General features: G+C 37.7%; 1 protein-coding gene across 4 annotated transcripts in view; it reads left to right on the top strand.

The window, feature by feature from the left end:
• NADK2 (NAD kinase 2, mitochondrial) overlaps positions 1-17,293 on the top strand; it is a 47,290-nt gene that overhangs the window by 11,235 nt on the left and 18,762 nt on the right. For 3 of the 4 annotated variants that reach the window (XM_029217570.1, XM_029217572.1, XM_029217571.1), the window contains exons 2-6: positions 4,276-4,364; positions 5,272-5,360; positions 6,440-6,521; positions 11,773-11,856; positions 13,652-13,788. In XM_029217570.1, coding sequence (XP_029073403.1) covers positions 4,276-4,364; positions 5,272-5,360; positions 6,440-6,521; positions 11,773-11,856; positions 13,652-13,788 — 481 coding nt within the window. Of the gene's footprint in view, positions 1-4,275; positions 4,365-5,271; positions 5,378-6,439; positions 6,522-11,772; positions 11,857-13,651; positions 13,789-17,293 lie in introns of those variants that run through there. The other variant, XM_029217573.1, reaches the window with a different exon arrangement.

The raw sequence follows: 17,293 nt of genomic DNA, 5'->3' as shown, positions 1-17,293 counted from the left end.
TACCATGTTGTCCATTACATTTCTAATACTTATTTATCTTAAAACTTTGTACATTTTGACTGCCTTCATCCAACTCCACGTCCCTCCATCCCCTGCTTCTAGTAACCACAAATCTTACCTCATTTTCTATGAGTGAGTTTGTTTTTGAAGTATAATTGATCTACAATGCTATGTTAGTTCCTGTTACAGAACACAGTGATTGGTATTTCTGTACATTTCAAAATGATCACCACGTGATCATTTCATACCTGTGACCCATTTATTTTGCAACTGTAAGTTTGTACCTCTTAATCTCCCTCACCTATTCTTTCCTTTCCCCACCCCTCTACCCTTTGGCAATCACCTGTTTGTTCTCTATCTATAACTGTTTCTGTTTTGTTATGTTCTTTTTTTTTTTTTTGATACCGCATATAAGTAAAATATAGTATTTGTCTTTCTCTGTCTGACTTAATTGGCTTAGCATAATAATACCCTCTAGGTTCATCCATGCTGTCGCAAATGGCAAGATTTCATTCTTTTTTTTTCAAGGCTGGGTAGTATTCCATTGTGTATATATAGGCAGCATAGATATGGGTCTTGTTTTTGTATCCATTCAGCCACTCTGTGTCTTTTGATTGGAGCATTTAGTCCACATTTAAAACAATTATGGATAGGTGTGTACTTACTGCCATTTTGTTAATTTGGGGGGGTTGTTCTGTAGTTCTTTTTTATTCTTTTCCTTTGTGATTTGATGACTATCTTTAGTATTATCTTTGGATTCCTTTCTGTTTTGTTCATGTGAATCTATTGTTGATTTTTGGTTTGTGTTTACTGTGAGGTTTATATCTTGCAATCTGTATATACATGTGACTGTTTTAAGTTCCTGATCTCTTAAGTTCAAACTCATTTTTGCTCCTTCCTCTCATGTTTACTGTTGGGCATCATGTTTTACATCGTTTTGCATATCTCTTACCTACTTATTATGGATATAGATGATTTTACTATTTTTGTCTTTTAACCTTTTTACTAGCTTTGTACGTGGTTGATTTACTACTTATACTGTATATTTGCTTTTACCAATGAGCTTTTTCCTTTTGTAATTTTCATATTTCTAGTTGTGGCCTCTTTTTTCCCCTCTGCTTTGAGAAGCCCCTTTAACATTTGTTGTAAAACTGTCTTAGAGGTGCTGGATTCTTTTAGCTTTTGCTTGTCTGTAAAACTTTTGATCTCTCCATCAAATCTGAACGAAAGCCCTCCTGTGTAGAGTATTTTTGGTTGTGGGTTTTCCCTTTCTTAACTTTAAATATATCATGCCACTCCCTTCTGGCCCACAGAGTATCTGCTGAAAAGTCAGCTGATAGCCTTATGGGAGTTCCCTTGTTCGTAACTTGTTGTTTTTCCTCTGCTGCTTTTAATATTCTCTCTTTATCTTTAATTTTTTCCATTTTAATTACTGTGTGTCTTGGTGTGGTTCTCTTTGGGTTAATCCTGTTTGGGACTCTGTGCTTCCTGGACCCGGATGTCTATCCTTTCCCATGTTAGGGAAGTTTTTAGCTGTTATGTCTACAAATATGTTCTCTGCCCCTTTCTCTCTCTTTTCTTTCTGGGACCCCTATAATGTGAATGTTAGTATGCTTGATGTTGTCCCAGAGGTCTCTTAAACTATCCTCATTTCTTTTTATTTATTTTTTCTCTTTTTCTGTTCAGCTTCAGTGATTTCCACTACTATATCTTTCATCTTTCTGATCCATTCCTTTATGTCATCTAATTTAATGTTGATTCCTTCTAGTGTATTTTTCATTTCAGTTATTGTGTTCTTCTCTGTTCGGTTCATCTTTATATTTTCTAACTCTTTGTTAAAAACTTCTGACTTCTCACCCTTTTCATTTCATCTTCTCCAGAGTTCTTTGAACAACTTTATCATTACCTTGATCTCTTTATCAGGCTTAGATTGCCTATCTCCACTTCACTTAGTTCTTCTGGGGTTTTATCTTGTTCATTAATTCGGTACATATTCCTCTGTTGCTTCGTTGGTCCTAATTTGCTGTTTTTATTTCTATGTATTTGGTAGGTTGGTTATGTTTTTCCAACCTGGGAGAAGCAGCCTTTTATAGGAGATGTCCTTTGCATGCCAGCAGCACACTCTGCTCTGGTCACCAGACTTGTGTGCTCTAGGGGTGCCCCCTGTGTGGGCTGTATGGGCCCTCCTGTGATGGGCTGACTACTGTGGGTGGTCTGGAAGGCGTGGCTTGGTCCCGGGTCTGGTTGGTTGTCAGGCCCTGCCTTGCGTGGTGGCTGCCAGCTGCTGTTGGGTGGGGCTGGGTCATGAGGCTGCTGGCTGTGGGGCCCTGGGGCTCCTTGCGTTGGTGGGCAGAGCTGGGTTCTGGAGTAGGTGGTTGCGGGGCCAAGGGCCCCGGGTCTAGTCTTGGCCTGCCGATGGGTAGGGCTGGTTCTTGACATGACTGTCTATGGGGTCGGGGGTGTCTCAAAGCTGGTGGGAGGGGCCGGATCCTGTGGCAGTTGGTTGAGAGGCCCAAGGTGCCCCAGAGCTGGTGTTGGCCCACTGGTGGGTGGGGCTGGGGTCAAGAGGATCCCCAGGCTGGTGCCTTCCCACTGGTGGCTGAGGCCAGGTCCTGGGGTTAGTGCCATCACACTGGTGGATGCAGGCGGTCCTGGAGTCTCTGGCTGCAGGGCCCTGGAGGTCTTGGAGTCGGTATTTCAGCCCACCGGTGGCCAGGGCCAGGGCCCAGGGGGTCCTGGGGCTGGTGCCTACCCACTGGTGGGTGAGGCTGGCCCCTAGACCGTTGCAGGCCCACTGGTGGGCAGAGCCAGGTCCTGGGGTCTCTGATTGCAGGGCCCCGGGGGTCCCAGGGCTAGTGTGAGCGTACTGGTGTGTGAGCTGGGTCTTGGACCCTCTGGTGGACAGGGCTGGGTCCTGGGATATCTGTGGCCTTGGGGTCTTAAGGCAGCAGACCTGTGGGTTCACATCCTGGCAGTAAAAAGCTAGAAGGAGGATTCCAAAATGGTGCTTGCCGTCGCCAGCATTCTCGTGGTAGAACGAGCTTCCCAAAATGACTGTTACCAGTGTCTGTGTCCCCAGGGTGAGCTCTAGTTGCCTCTTGTCTCTTCAGGAGCCTCTCCAGGATCAGCAGATGGGTCTGGCCGAGGCTTTTTTCAAATTACTGCTTCTGCCTTGGGTCCTGGAGCGTGTGAGATTTTGTGTGTGCCCTTTAGGAGTGGAGTCTCTATTCCTCAAAGCCCCGGCTCTCCTGAAAGTAAGCCCTGCTGGCCTTCAAAGCCAAATGTTCTGGGGACTTGTCTTCCCAATGCAGAGCCACTGAGCTGCGGAGCCAGTGTGGGGCTCCGACCCCTTGCTCCTTGGGAGGAACCTCTGCAATTGTAAATTATTTCCCCCCGTTTGTGGGTTGCCCACCCAGGGGTATGGGTATTGACTATACTGCATCTCCGAACCTCTTACCTGTCTTGTTGTGGTTCTCTTTTATATCTTCAGTTGTAGGTGATCTTTTCTGCTAGTCTTCTGGTTTTTTTCTTGAATAGTTTCTCTGTAAGTAAGTCGTTTTGTAAGTAATTTTGTTGTATGCTGAAAATAACATGCTTTTTAATTCTAGCATTCACTCTAGTGGACATATTTCCTACTTGATGATTAAATGGATGTTTCTAAACTTCTCTCTCAACATTTTACTTTACGGATTATTCAGAAGACATATACCTTAAAAGAATATTAATGATAAGATAGTGACATTATAAAATATTCTAAATGACTAGGAAAAATAATCCTTGAAGGCTATATGTCTTTATATCTAAAAGTTATCCATTCTCAAGCAGCTAACAAGCCCTTTGTTTGGATTGTGTAAATTCCAAAGAGTTCATAAATCTGAATACAAGAGAGCTGAAAATCCAAGTAGAACAAAGGTCATCTAACTGCCTTCTAGAATATTAGTTCATCTTTGGTCTTCAGTAGCCATATGCAGTATGTTAAAAATCCATTTAGGGAAAAAAAGCACTCAAGCTGTAAAACATGAGATTTTTGAGATCCTGTTGACCACATGATTCAGGAAACTTACTGCTGTGTTTGGTATTAAAACCAAGTTATGATTTTCTGGAACCAGACTTTCTAATTAAGTTTATACTTGTAGGTTTCACATATAGTCATTAAAATGTATCTTCCCCCCCAAAAAAACAAAACCCATTCTGCTTTATATAGGGCTTTTTAAAGAAATATAATATGTAATATATATTATGTAATAAGGCAAAACTTGTTTTATTTTGATATAGCTTGCATTGAAAGGCTCTAGCTACAGTGGACTGCTTGAACGACATCATATTCACACCCAAAATGTAGAGCACATTCTTGATAGTTTACGGTAAGTCTGTGGGATCAGGTCTTGAGTGGGACTTTCAATTTTTATTTTTACTAGCAGCTAATACTTAGATTTTTAGTAAAGATGGCCATTATAGAATCATTTTAAGAAAATTATATCATGGCTAATGGACCTGATGTTATAGTGTTTTTAAGGAAATTTTTATTGTACTCTGAAAACTTCACAGATTTTCAGTTATTATTTGGTCTGCCCAAGAAGTGCCTTTTCTACAAAGAGTTAATTTTGTACACAGCAGGCTTCAACTGTAGTGCAGTGTTTTATTTCTTAAACAGAATAGTGGATTATGTAGGTGTTCATTATAATAGTCTTTGAATGTCTAAAAGTTACAAGTACAGAAACTTCAGTTAATTAGGGGCTAAATGAGTCAGCAAATAAGTTTCTGTGTATGCAAGAGAATCAGTGTGGGAACACGCAAATTAGAAAGTATTTTAGTCACTTTCAGTGTCTGGCACTCAATATTCGTTGAATTTAAAATAACAGCTATTCACTTTGGTAATTAAAAAAATTGTCTCTCGAGGTGTTAGTCTTCTGGGCCGTTTTGTATTCATGAATTTTAGCATCAGAAAGAGTAGAGAAAAGGAAATGCAATTCTAATTAATCAATATTGCTATTCGTCAAGGGCTTTAAGAGATGTTTTTAAAGCACATGGCGATTTGGGATAGTCAGTTTATACATATGCTTCCAATTATTAAATGCTTCCAATTAATAGTTAATTGGTTGTTGTGGTTAAGTGAAAATGAAGCTGACCTTACAAAGCTAAACATAAATTTGTTTATAAAACAAACTTGTTTATTTATTTTAAATCTCTATTGTAATAATCTGCCTCTCAAAAAACATACTCCTTTATGTTACTAGAAATTTTATACACGCTTTACTTTTTTTATCTTAGGAATGAGGGGATTGAGGTTCGTCTCGTAAAGAGGAGAGAATATGATGAAGAAACTGTTCGATGGGCAGATGCTGTCATAGCTGCAGGAGGTAATAGTTTTGCAGAGGTAAAGGTGATGGAATATGGAAATGCTCTTTAATAATCATATTGCCAAATACCCTGTGGTCTAGCTGTGATGAAGCTTTCAGAGTCCTACCATAAGACGAATTTTTGGATTTTTAGGATCAGGTTTTAAAAGACGTGCTTCGTACAACATTTTACTTTTCTAGTGAACGATGTTACTGTAAGGTTCTGTGCATGTATTTCTGTGTGTGTATTTAACTTTAAGTATGATTCAAAGGATTATTTATAACTATTTTGGTTAAGTTATGCCAGTCTTTAAAAAAAAGTTGAGTTTAAGAGTTTAATGAGGGCTTCCCTGGTGGCGCAGTGGTTGAGAGTCCACCTGCCGATGCAGGGGACACGGGTTTGTGCCCTGGTCTGGGAAGATCCCACATGCCGCGGAGCCTGCGCGTCTGGAGCCTGTGTGTCTGGAGCCTGTGCTCCGCGACGGGAGAGGCCACAACAGTGAGAGGCCCGCGTACCGCAAAAAAAAAAAAAAAAAAAAAAAAGAGTTTAATGAGATTAGATAAATTCCATCCCTCTTTGGCCCCAGTATACTTACACTTACACTTGTTTTTTCCTGAGCTTTATTATTATGTTAGTGACTGTTTTCTATAAACCTTTACATTGTTTTTGGAGAGAAAAATCCAAATCTGGACACTTTTGTTGGATGTATCCTCATCAAAATAATTTATGAATCGGGACTGATGTTATGCGAGAGGGAAAGAGGATTGGTTAATAGAAATGATAGAGTTAGAATAGCGGTTCTCAGCTGGAGGCTACTGCTGGCATCCAGTGGGTGGCCAGGGATACTGCTCGCCACCCTACAAAGTTCAGGACAGCCCTCACAACAAAGAATTATTTGGCCTGAAGTGTTCATCTTGCCACTGTTGAGAAATTCTGGATTAGAGTGGGAGAGATAATACAGAGGGATAGTGGGTAGAAAGGAGTAGACTGTGGCAGCCAACAGGATGGGGTGCGGGTGGGATTATTGAAAGAACTAGTGTTCAAAGTGTTGTTAAAAACTAGTTTTGTAACAAGTCTGGTTATGTCTTATGTCCTTTAGGTGATGGCACAATGCTTTTGGCAGCAAGTAAAGTCTTGGACAGACTTAAACCAGTTATTGGAGTAAACACTGACCCAGAACGGTAAGGAAAAACTTTTTTGTGCTTTGCTTTGCATAGTACCTGTTTATGATAAATCTTAAATTTGGAAGCTCCTTATCCTATTGGTACAGGGTGTTTACTATGGTGCATGCTGTGTAAGTGGAAACATCACCGTTGCTGGCTATCATGAATGTTAGAACCATGTTCCAAAATCATTTCAGTGATGAAATTTAGGCATGTAGAATTGACCTCTACCTTTAGTAGATTTCTCTTCTTTGTCGTTATTTTCAAGGACATAGCTCTCTTTTTTAGCTTAGGCATGAGAAATATATACACATTTCGCTGGCGTTGGTGGTAGAAAATTATGATATGGGATGGACAAGTTCTCACATTTGACTTCCCAGGTAGTTTGGGAGTAATATCTGTGGGAGGATAGACTTGAGCCCTTGACCCAGGTGAGTACTGGTGACTTTGGTGTTGCTGAAGATGGATGAGTTAATGATGTTCCATCTTCTACCCTTCCTTCTGGCTCTCATCTACATTCCTGAATATGCCTCCACTGATTTCCTGGGTGACTTCGTTGACTTAATATATAGACCAAACCCTATTATCACTTTTTTTTCCTTTCCTTAGCTTCACTGACATTTATTCTCATTCTGTTCCAGCCACCCACAGCCATGATCATACTTGGACTTTGTCATCACCTAGAATTTCCCCACCTCTCAAATCACTCTGACCATAGCCGCCTACCTTAATAGCAGTCCTACTTCCTCAATTCTAGTAAATCTGCCCTTTGACTTTCAGTGTGTTTATCCCCTCTATTTTTTTTCCTTAATTCTCCCTTACTTCATTCACTTTCCTGACAAATTTCTTAAATATTTTGTACCATTATCTTTCTGCTCAATCATGGATGAGTCTTTTCTACTCCACTCTGTACTGTCTCCAGAATAACTGATTAACATCTGTCATTTTAACTTAGATGCTGCTGACTCCAGAATCTGTATATCCAACACTGATCTTGCTTCTACTCTTACCTTATAGTCTCTTCTCCCCACTGCAGCCACAGTGATTGTTTTATAAAAGTTTGATATATTCTGTGACCTCTGCTCAAAGTCTTACTGTGGTTCCCCATCTAACTCAGAATAAAATCTAATTTTTACTATGACTGGGGTGACCAACTCATCCTCATCCTGGTTTTCTTGGGACTTGCTCAGTTTAGCACCGGAAGTCCTATGTCCTGGGAAAATTGTCAGTCTCAGGCAAACTGGGACAGTTGATCCCCTTCACTGTGACATTCAAGACTCTACATTATCTGCCCCCTGACTGTTCTGTGTCCTTATGTCCTATTATTTTCCCTTTCTTCATGCTATTCTAGCCATACTGGCCTCCACTTGCATGTATCCGGTGGCATTAAAAATGTAACATGTCTACAGATGAACTTATCTCCTTCCCCCCACCCATACTTGATAAATGAAATCATAATGGGTGCTGAAGCTGTGATGACCCATGCCTCACCGCCTTCCCTCACTCCCTTCGTTGTATTGGTCTAGGGATTTAGTTCTAAGTTTTAGGGATCTTACCTTTGAGTCCATCTCTTGCCCTCCTCACTGTATTTAAACATAGCTTTATAGTTTGTGGTTTAAATTACTGTAGTAACTTCCAGTCTTGCTCTTTCCAACCCATTCTTTATACTTTGCCTTAATGGTCTTTCTAAAGTACAAATTTGATTGTATCCACTCCTTAATTAAAGTCTTTCAGGGTTTCCTTATGACCTTCAGGTTATATTGCAAATTCCGTAGCATAATATATATGATCTTTCACCATCTGTTGCCTATCTGCTTTTCTAGTTTCATCTACCCTCATTTACCTGTAGGCACTATACATTCTTCAGCTTAAAAAAAAAGACTGATGCCTCTCTAGGAATATTCTAGGATCCTTCCTAAAGTCTGTTCTTTGGGGGTTTTTGTTTTTGTTGTTTGTTGTTTTTTTTTTTGCGCTACGCGGGCCTGTCACTGCCGTGGCCTCTCCTGTTGCGGAGCACAGGCTCCAGACGTGCAGGCTCAGCGGCCATGGCTCACGGGCCCAGCCACTCGGCGGCATGTGGGATCTTCCCAGACCGGGGCACAAACCCGTGTCCCCTGCATCAGCAGGCGGACTCTCAACCACTGCGCCACCAGGGAAGCCCTGGGGTTTTTATTAATTGTATTTTTTTCGCAGTTTTATTGAGATATAATTGACATACAGCACTGTATAAGTTTAAGGTGTACAGCATAATGACTTGACTTACACGTGTTGTGAAATGATTACCACAATAAGTTTAGTTAACATCTGTCAACTCATATAGCTGAAAAAAAAAAAAGGAGGGGAAAGTTTTTTTCCTTATGATAAGAACTCTTAGGATCTACTCTTTTAATAACTTTCAAATATACCGTACACCAGTGTTAACGATAGCCATCATGTGGTACATTACATCCCCAGTACTTATCTTATAGATGGAACTTTATACCTTTTGACCACATTCATTCAGTCCCCTCTCCCCTAACCTCTGAAGGTTGTTCTTAAGTGCAGTGTAATGTATGAGCATCCTAACGTCATGATTGAAGGCTCACATATGGGAGTTTTTGCTCTGGTGAGGAGCTTTGTTGATATCAAGAAAGGGTTTGAAAGAGTAAGTGAAAGAGTTCTCCAGATGTCCATGTGCTTTTCATGCCTTTGTTTGTGCTTTTGCCTAGAGTGCCCTTACGACACTTACTCAACTGTGTAGTTCTTTTTCATTCAAGACTGGTACCTCTCCTGGGCTCTGACTATGATTCCTTGTACGGAGAGCACTTACCTCTTCCTATTATTTTCTGCTTGATTGTCTCTTCCATTAGACTATAAATTCCTTGAGTATAGGACTTAATTTCTCTATTGCTAGCATTTTAATTGCCTTTAGTATTCGTGCACGTGTATTTTAGAACTTTGCAATGACATATTTTTACATCATTAAAGTAGGAGATTGTTTAGTGATCATATTTTATACAGTTTGTTGAAATATATTTTCCTTTAAAAGCTGGCTTAATACTCATTAGCCTGTGGGGATTTTGAAACTGGTAAGCAACAGGTGTTGCTTCTCTAATTTCTGCCTAAAATGATGTGTTCTAGAAGTCCTCTGGTTTTTCTTTTTGCCTCCAGGCAGAAATGTATTAAGCCCCTGGTTTGTTCCATAATTCAGGTTGCCTGAATTCTTTTTCTTAAGCACAGAGGTGTCTCACAATCCTTAAATAAGCCCAGAAGTCAATGTTCAACTTAAGTTTCTTCTTTTCTGTAGTAGTTGTCAAATGCAGCATAACAGATCATCCCAAAACTTAGAGGCTTAAAACAATAATAATCATTTATTATCTCTCATGGTTTCTGTGTGTCAGGAATCCAGGAAGAGCTTGGCCAGGTGGTTTTAACTTGGGATCTCTCATGAGGTTATAGTCAGATGTCAGCTGGGGCTGCAGGCATCCGAAGGTTTGACTTGGGTTGGAGGATCTGCTTCTAAGATGGCTCACTTGTGGACTCATCTAAATTAATATACAATTTCGGTTTTCTCTTTTGTATTCTGTACTCACTCTACTGACCCCTGTAAATAATTATGACATTTAAATGCTTAATGATCAAAATGGGATAGAAGGCATGTGATAGCCAACCTCCAAGATAGCCTCCTAGTATTTACACCTTTATGTGGTTCCCTTCCCACTTCTGTATTCAATCAGGGCCGGCCTGTGGGACCAATAGAATATGGAATAACAGTGTGTGAATTCGAAGGCTAGGTCATAAGTGGTATTGCAACTTCTGCATTGGTCTCTTGGATTGCTCATTCTGGAGTAAGTTGGCCACAGTGATGTGAGGATACCAGAGCCGCCCTGTGGGGAGGCTCACATGGAGAGAGACTTGAGGCCTCTTGCCAACAGCCAGCACCAGTGAGTGAGCCACAATGAAAGTGAATCCTCCAGCTCAGGTCTAGATTCTTCTCTCTAGAGTGTTTTGGACCTGCAGTTGACCTCCATAAGTATTCTATCAAATGTTGATTATCTTTTATAATCTTAGCACTGTAGAGAAGTATTGCAGTAAATATAAAAATTTAGTCCCCTGCCTAAGTTTCTTAACCACAGTGTTGACCCTCTCAGATAAATTGATTAGTCACAACTTTGTAAAAGCCTTTTTTTCTGCTCTTCACGTTTATGTTAATTTACAGTTATTATTAAGGGTTTGTTTTGCCAGGCCTACTCTCAACCTTTCCTTCAAGATTGCAGCATCATATAAATGATGATGATTGAACTTTCTGGACACCTTTCCTCACGTTAGGTGCCATATCCTCTCATCTTCCTGTATCAACCTATAGGCAATCTTAACACTTTGTAATTTGCAATTTAAAAAAAAATTTATCTTCCACATAAAGCTGTTAACTCCTTGAAGGAGCTCATCCGTATATATATATACATAAATAAACAAAAATTAAAAAATATATATATATACACATATATATATGTGTATATATTTATTTATTTATTTTTTTGCGGTATGTGGGCCTCTCACTGTTGTGGCCTCTCCCGTTTTGGAGTACAGGCTCCGGACGCGCAGGCTCAGCAGCCATGGCTCACGGGTCCAGCCGCTCCGCGGCATGTGTGATCCTCCCGGATCGGGGCACGAACCCGTGTCCCCTGCATCGGCAGGCGGACTCTCAACCACTGCACCACCAGGGAAGCCCCTTTATATATTTTTTGAACAAATGAAGGGTTACATTAGATTAAGCTGTGAGTTCTCTTTTGGTTAAAAGAACATCTTAAATGACATTTAAAAGGGATTTATGGTTCAAAAAACTTTCACGTAAATAGTTTGATTCCTCATAATAGCCTTTTAGATTGGTGGTTTTACGGCCCTTTTAGAGATGAGGAAGCTGATGCTAAAGTGACTTGCCCAAAGTTATAGTTAAATGATTTAAAGGTAAGATGCAAACACCACTATACCATTAGATAATTTTACAGGGAAGTCAATCAGTGGCAAGTTCGCTTTTATTTTTAGTTTTACTGTAATGTGGAAACTTAAGTTGCATTATGGCATTAAACCTGGATTTAAAGTACTATTTCTATTTGGTCTTTTTTTTTTCTTCTTGTTGAAAGTATAGACAATTTGTGGCAAAATGAATTATAGAAGTAGAAATTCAAAAAATTTCATATCTGATTTTTGTAGTTTAGTGATACCTTTTGAATTAAGTACTTTTTTTTCTTCTTCCCTTTACACCACGCAAATTCCTTTTAAAATAAAGGTCTGAGGGTCATTTATGTCTTCCTGTTCGATACACGCATTCCTTCCCAGAAGCCTTACAGAAGTTCTACCGTGGTGAGTTCAGGTAGGAATTTCTTATTATTGCTCTATCATTATCTTACTAAAATATTATTATTATTATTATATAATTATATTATTAATGTGTGCCATTAAAAATGCTGTTAAACAGAACAAATTAGATAATATTTGGATTAGTCCATAGATGTAACAGTAGCCATAAAAAATAATACATTATCTGAGTCACAACCACATCTAACTTCCTTTCTTCCAGCCTGACTTGAGCTGTATGGAGAAACCCTGCCAAGTGCCACTTGGCCTGTAATGTAATTGCAAGTAGAGGTTTTTCTCCTTCAGTGAGATAGAGGCCATGTCTCTACTTTAACCTCGTTACACGTTTTTAGCAGTTTGGTAGAAAGATGATTAAAACTGTTGGTGAAAAATTAAATGTTCAAATTCTCTGAGATTTTATATTTTTTATCCTCATCTTCTCCCATCCAGAATGACTGAGGGTTAGATTTACTCTAACCATGCTGAGATTCCTGGTATCTCTGCCTTACATGTTAAGTATTTCTTAAGCAGTGGAGATGTTTTTTCATATTTCTTTCACTTAATTTGTTCAGTGGTCAGACTGCCCTGAAAAGAGAAGGGTGGAAGGAGGAGCTGAGTTGAGGTTGGCCGATTAATTAGAGCCAAGTTGGACTACTTTCTTTCCCTGACTTAGCCTAGATTTTATAGTTTGAGAAAACTTTTTTTCTCTAGGTATTTGTGAAATTGCATTAAATCTTCTTGACTTCTGGAATCATTTTTTTAAAATTTATTTATTTATCTTTGGCTGTGTTGGGTCTTCATTGCTGCGCACGGGCTTTCTCTAGTTGCAGCGAGCGGGGGCTACTCTTCGTTGTGGTGCGCGGGCTTCTCATTGCGGTGGCTTCTCTTGTTGCGGAGCACCGGCTCTAGGCATGTGGGCTTCAGTAGTTGTGGCACACGGGCTCAGTAGTTGTGACACGCGGGCTCTAGAGTGCAGGCTCAGTAGTTGCAGCGCACAGGCTTAGTTGCTCCGTGGCATGAGGAATATTCCTAGACCAGGGCTCGAACCCATGTCCCCTGCATTGGCAGGCGGATTCGTAACCACTGCACCACCAGGGAAGTCCCTGGAATCATTTTTTTTAGTAACGATTCCAGTTTCTAGTCATTTCAGAAATTTAGCACCTTCACAAATGACTAATATACTCCAAGTAGGAGTATATTTTTGTATACTTACCTAGTAGAATCTGTCCCATTGGCTTTTTTCATATGTTAGTTTTTGATTTTGACATTAAACCTGATTCTTTTTTTCTTCACTTTTATACCAAAATGTCATTTAAGTTTTAGGTTTAATCTTAAGTGTTATAATATTTGTTATTGATCTCTTATTGTAAAAAACAGAAAAACAATATTACAGAATTTTAGGGAAGGGATTTTTATCTAATCTAATCTAATCTAAACCTTAACATAATAGTGTTTTAATTTCAGAATGCTTTCTTTTTTATATATGTGTTATACCATGAGCAAAACACAGCTATTAGCTAAGTATATAGGATTTAATGAATACTTGATAAAGAGTTTGACTTTAATTCAAGTTATTTGGAAGGTTTTATACAAGTACATTAGATATTTCCATTATAATAGAAAAGAGAAATAAACATCTAAATCTGTCTTTGATCAGGAACCTGTGGGTTTTAGGTGTTTCTAGTATAATAAGTTCATGGAATAACTAGTTTTTTATTATGAATTTTTTAATTTTGAGAAATTATAATGTCTAATTCTTTGTTTAATTTATTCTATTTTAATATAATTTGCTTTTCCTTCACTCTTCTAAGATGGTTGTGGAGGCAGCGAATCAGGTTATACCTTGAAGGGACTGGCATCAACCCTGTTCCTGTGGACCTTCACGAACAGCAGCTAAGTTTGAATCAGCATAGTAGAGCCTTCAACATTGAGAGAGTTCATGATGAAAGTAGGTAGATTGGGAATTAAGTGTGTTTGGGGCAATATATAATTTATAGTTCCTTTGATCTCTAATTTCTAGAAGTAATAATTTATAATTAACTTATTTGGGGATTTCAGTGCCACTGACAACGCTTAAGGAAGTGCAATGAACTACTTGAGTTGTAAAATTTATTATGATTAGATTCTGAAATAACAAATATAGCATATTTCCATGTGAAACTTTTTCTAGAGTGGGTTTGAAAACTCATTGATTAGGGAAGGACTATAAAATGTCCAGGAGGATAGTTGATATTTAGGGAAAGATTCTTGGCCTTAATCTTTGAAATGTCAGAAAGGAAAAAGAAAGTGGTAGAAAGAAAATGAACTAATCTGTGAAAGATTTCATAATAATTATACATTTATATACTTAACATTTAATTATATTTACCATGGTTCTAGTTATTGATTAGGATCTTTTTGTTAGGAAATTTTCGCATCCCAGCTTTAAGATTTGCATTTCAAATACTTGTGTAAGATGCTAAGAGAATATTAGCATAAGCTGATACGCAGGTTTTTCGTTGTGTTAAGATGAATGCTCAGTTTTGAGCTAATTTGTGGATTATAATTTAGCAATATTTTCCCACTTTTTCCAGTAACTGTAAGACTTTTATGGTGCGAGAAGATCCCAAGAGATATCCTAAATGTCTGTGGACTGTATAAAAGGATATTTTTTCCTCCTGCATGTCATTTCTTGGCTAAACTTATCAGCAAAATCTATCTTTACATATCTGCTTTCTGTCTTTGTTTCTGTCTTGTCATGTTATCTTGATGTTTACTTATGTTTATTTTTTTTCAGAGTTTTTCATGGTGATTTATAGCTTTATAGGGTAACATGTTCCTAAACTGAGTTAATGCCATGTTTTAAAGATGCTTCTTCTTCCCTGGGAAAAAAAAATCATTTGATTTTTAGAAAGTTTTTAAGTAATTATTTTTAAAAAATCTAGACATCTAGCATATGATTTCTTATTATCATTTTTGAAAGATTGCAGTAAATATTAAGATTAAAAATTTTTTTAAGATATTAAAATCTTAGCTAGAAATTTTACTTTATACCTCACGAAAAGAAGTTATTGCTGTCTCCAAAAGATGTTCAGGATTAGTTTTTTTTTCACCAACAGCATTATAGGAAAGATGTAGCTTGGTATTTAAACATTCATTGCTCAGATTCCTATCTCAGGTTCACTGTTTTTAGTTTATAAGTTAAATTAATATATATGAAACAAAATTACACATAAACTTAGTAATATTCAGGATGTGCCTATCTCATTAGTGTTAGTTCTAGAAAAAGAACAGAAAATGTTCAAAATAAAAAATATATATATAAGAAAATTTCTCAAAACTTAGGCACCAGTTTTTGAATGTAAGGACCCACAAAGTACTTAATATAGTCAGTGGTAAGAGGTCCCACACCAAGGTATGTCAGAATACTAGGGATAAAGCAAACCTCTTGCAAGCTTCCAGAAAGGAAGTGATGGTGGTGTTGATGGTGATTGTGGTTGGAACAGGTTTTTTGATATATAAAGAATCTGGAATCACAGTAGTTTCAGATTTCTCAATAATAACCCTGGAAATTACTTTACTTATATTAATTACTAATATTGTTATTAGCAATTATATAACATTTACAATGTCTAGGCACTATTTTAGTGGGCTTGTTAGAGGGTTTTTTGGGGGGTTTTTTGATAAAAGAGCTTTATTTTCTGAGAAAAATTTAGAAGGATTTCAAGGATAATCTCATATTTGCTATTTAAATTCTCTTCAAGTTGGCAGGGAACATTTTCTAGGAAGCTGCCATTTGGGATTTTTGAATATAGGAGTAGGTTTGAGATTATAAATATACCACCATGTTTGATCCCTGATCGCTTTCTAATTTAGAACAAAAGATTACAGAGAAAAACAATCCTAGTTTTTTTTTTTTTAAACTTCAGCTTACAAAAGGGATGATTTAACTTTTAAGCAAATAAAATTTTCTATCTAGTGTTATCTATCCTTAACTAGGTTATATTTGTATACAAGTTAATGACGAAGAGTTCATTTTTATTACCTTTATAACTTCAAGGGAAGGTAGGGTTGATTTATTAGTTATTTTTTAAAAAAACTTTTAATCACATAAACTAGTAACTTTCTTATTTGAAAGCCTGGTTGTATTAATTTGGATAAGTGAATTGATTTGATAAACAGTCCCATAATCTCAGTGGCTTAACATACTGAAGATTTATTTAGAGCTCAGCTCAGTGTCCAAGGGGTGTTCAGGCAACCTCTGAACAATGGCTCTTACCATCTTCTAAGGCCTCTGAGTCTTCTGTTGGGTCCTGTGTAGCTTGTGGGGAGAAGAAGACAGTGAGAGCATGGAGGATCCTTAGGGAAGTTTTAGGAGCCAGGCCTTTTCACTACTTTTGCTCATATTCTATTGGCCATTACTAGTCCCATAGGTATACCCAATGTGAGTAGACCTGGAAGCATAGTCTAACAGTCTGACAGGGTGAGGGAATTGCACAGGGTTGCAGTCTCTGTCACTAGTATAACAATTCTATACTTAAAAATACAAATTAATAATTAATTTTGTAATGCATTCTCTTGGATAGAAAATTGTTAATTGGTGTTGAGTCCATCTTATCATGTCCTGTTGAAGCAAGTTGTAAATGAACAGTTCATGATTAGATAATGTTTGGTAGTCAATCAGCATGAAAGAAAATATAAGCAGAATTAAGATGATTAATGAGACTCGAAGCAATTTTACGTTTTCTCTTCCTTCTTTGATAAAAGATTTCAAGTGAAATTCAGCAAGCACACATAATAAAAGTGCAATACAGAAAGGAAAATTAGGATGAGGAAAAACGGGTCTAGAGGTTAAAAAGTCAAGACCATATAAAATAAAAATATATGGTTACAGTTTGATGGTGAGATTTCAGATTTATTAGTAATATTTAGTGAGTACTTACTGTTAGTTGAGCATTTGCAGAAAATCTGTGGGGAGATGTAAAACATTCCATTAGTGATTTACCCTATGCAAAGAAAAATAATTTAAACAATAAATTTTAACCTTTTACATCGGTAAAACTTGTCAGATGTGAAAATGTGAATATATCTAGTACCAAATTAAGAGTTTCAAGAGTTAGGTTTTGCAGTCTGAAGTACAATCAAATTCGATTAAACACAGCAAATTTTCTATATACCTTTTTGTGTCACATTCTTTCTACTATATTAATGAGATTTAGCTGATAATGTTAACCCATTACATAATTTAGTCAAATAAGTTTTAAAAGGTTCCTTGGTATTGTAACAACAGCTTATAATCGAAAGAATAGTTGGGCCACTTTAGGCAGTTATAATCCAAAAGATATGAGATACATGTAATTAATATTCAATAAACATAAATAGGCTACAAGTCAGAGGAAAATAATAGATTGGTGGTTGTGTTGGTGAAAAGTTTTATTAGTGTATTAAGTGTCTAATGTGTATTAGATATCTAT

The sequence above is a fragment of the Monodon monoceros genome, unplaced genomic scaffold (genome assembly GCF_005190385.1).
Source record: "Monodon monoceros isolate NGI ecotype Baffin Bay Population unplaced genomic scaffold, NGI_Narwhal_1 Super_Scaffold_12, whole genome shotgun sequence".
Taxonomy (NCBI): Eukaryota; Metazoa; Chordata; class Mammalia; order Artiodactyla; family Monodontidae; genus Monodon; species Monodon monoceros.
Note: the sequence above shows the minus strand (reverse complement) of the source record. Positions and strands in the feature narration are given on the sequence as shown.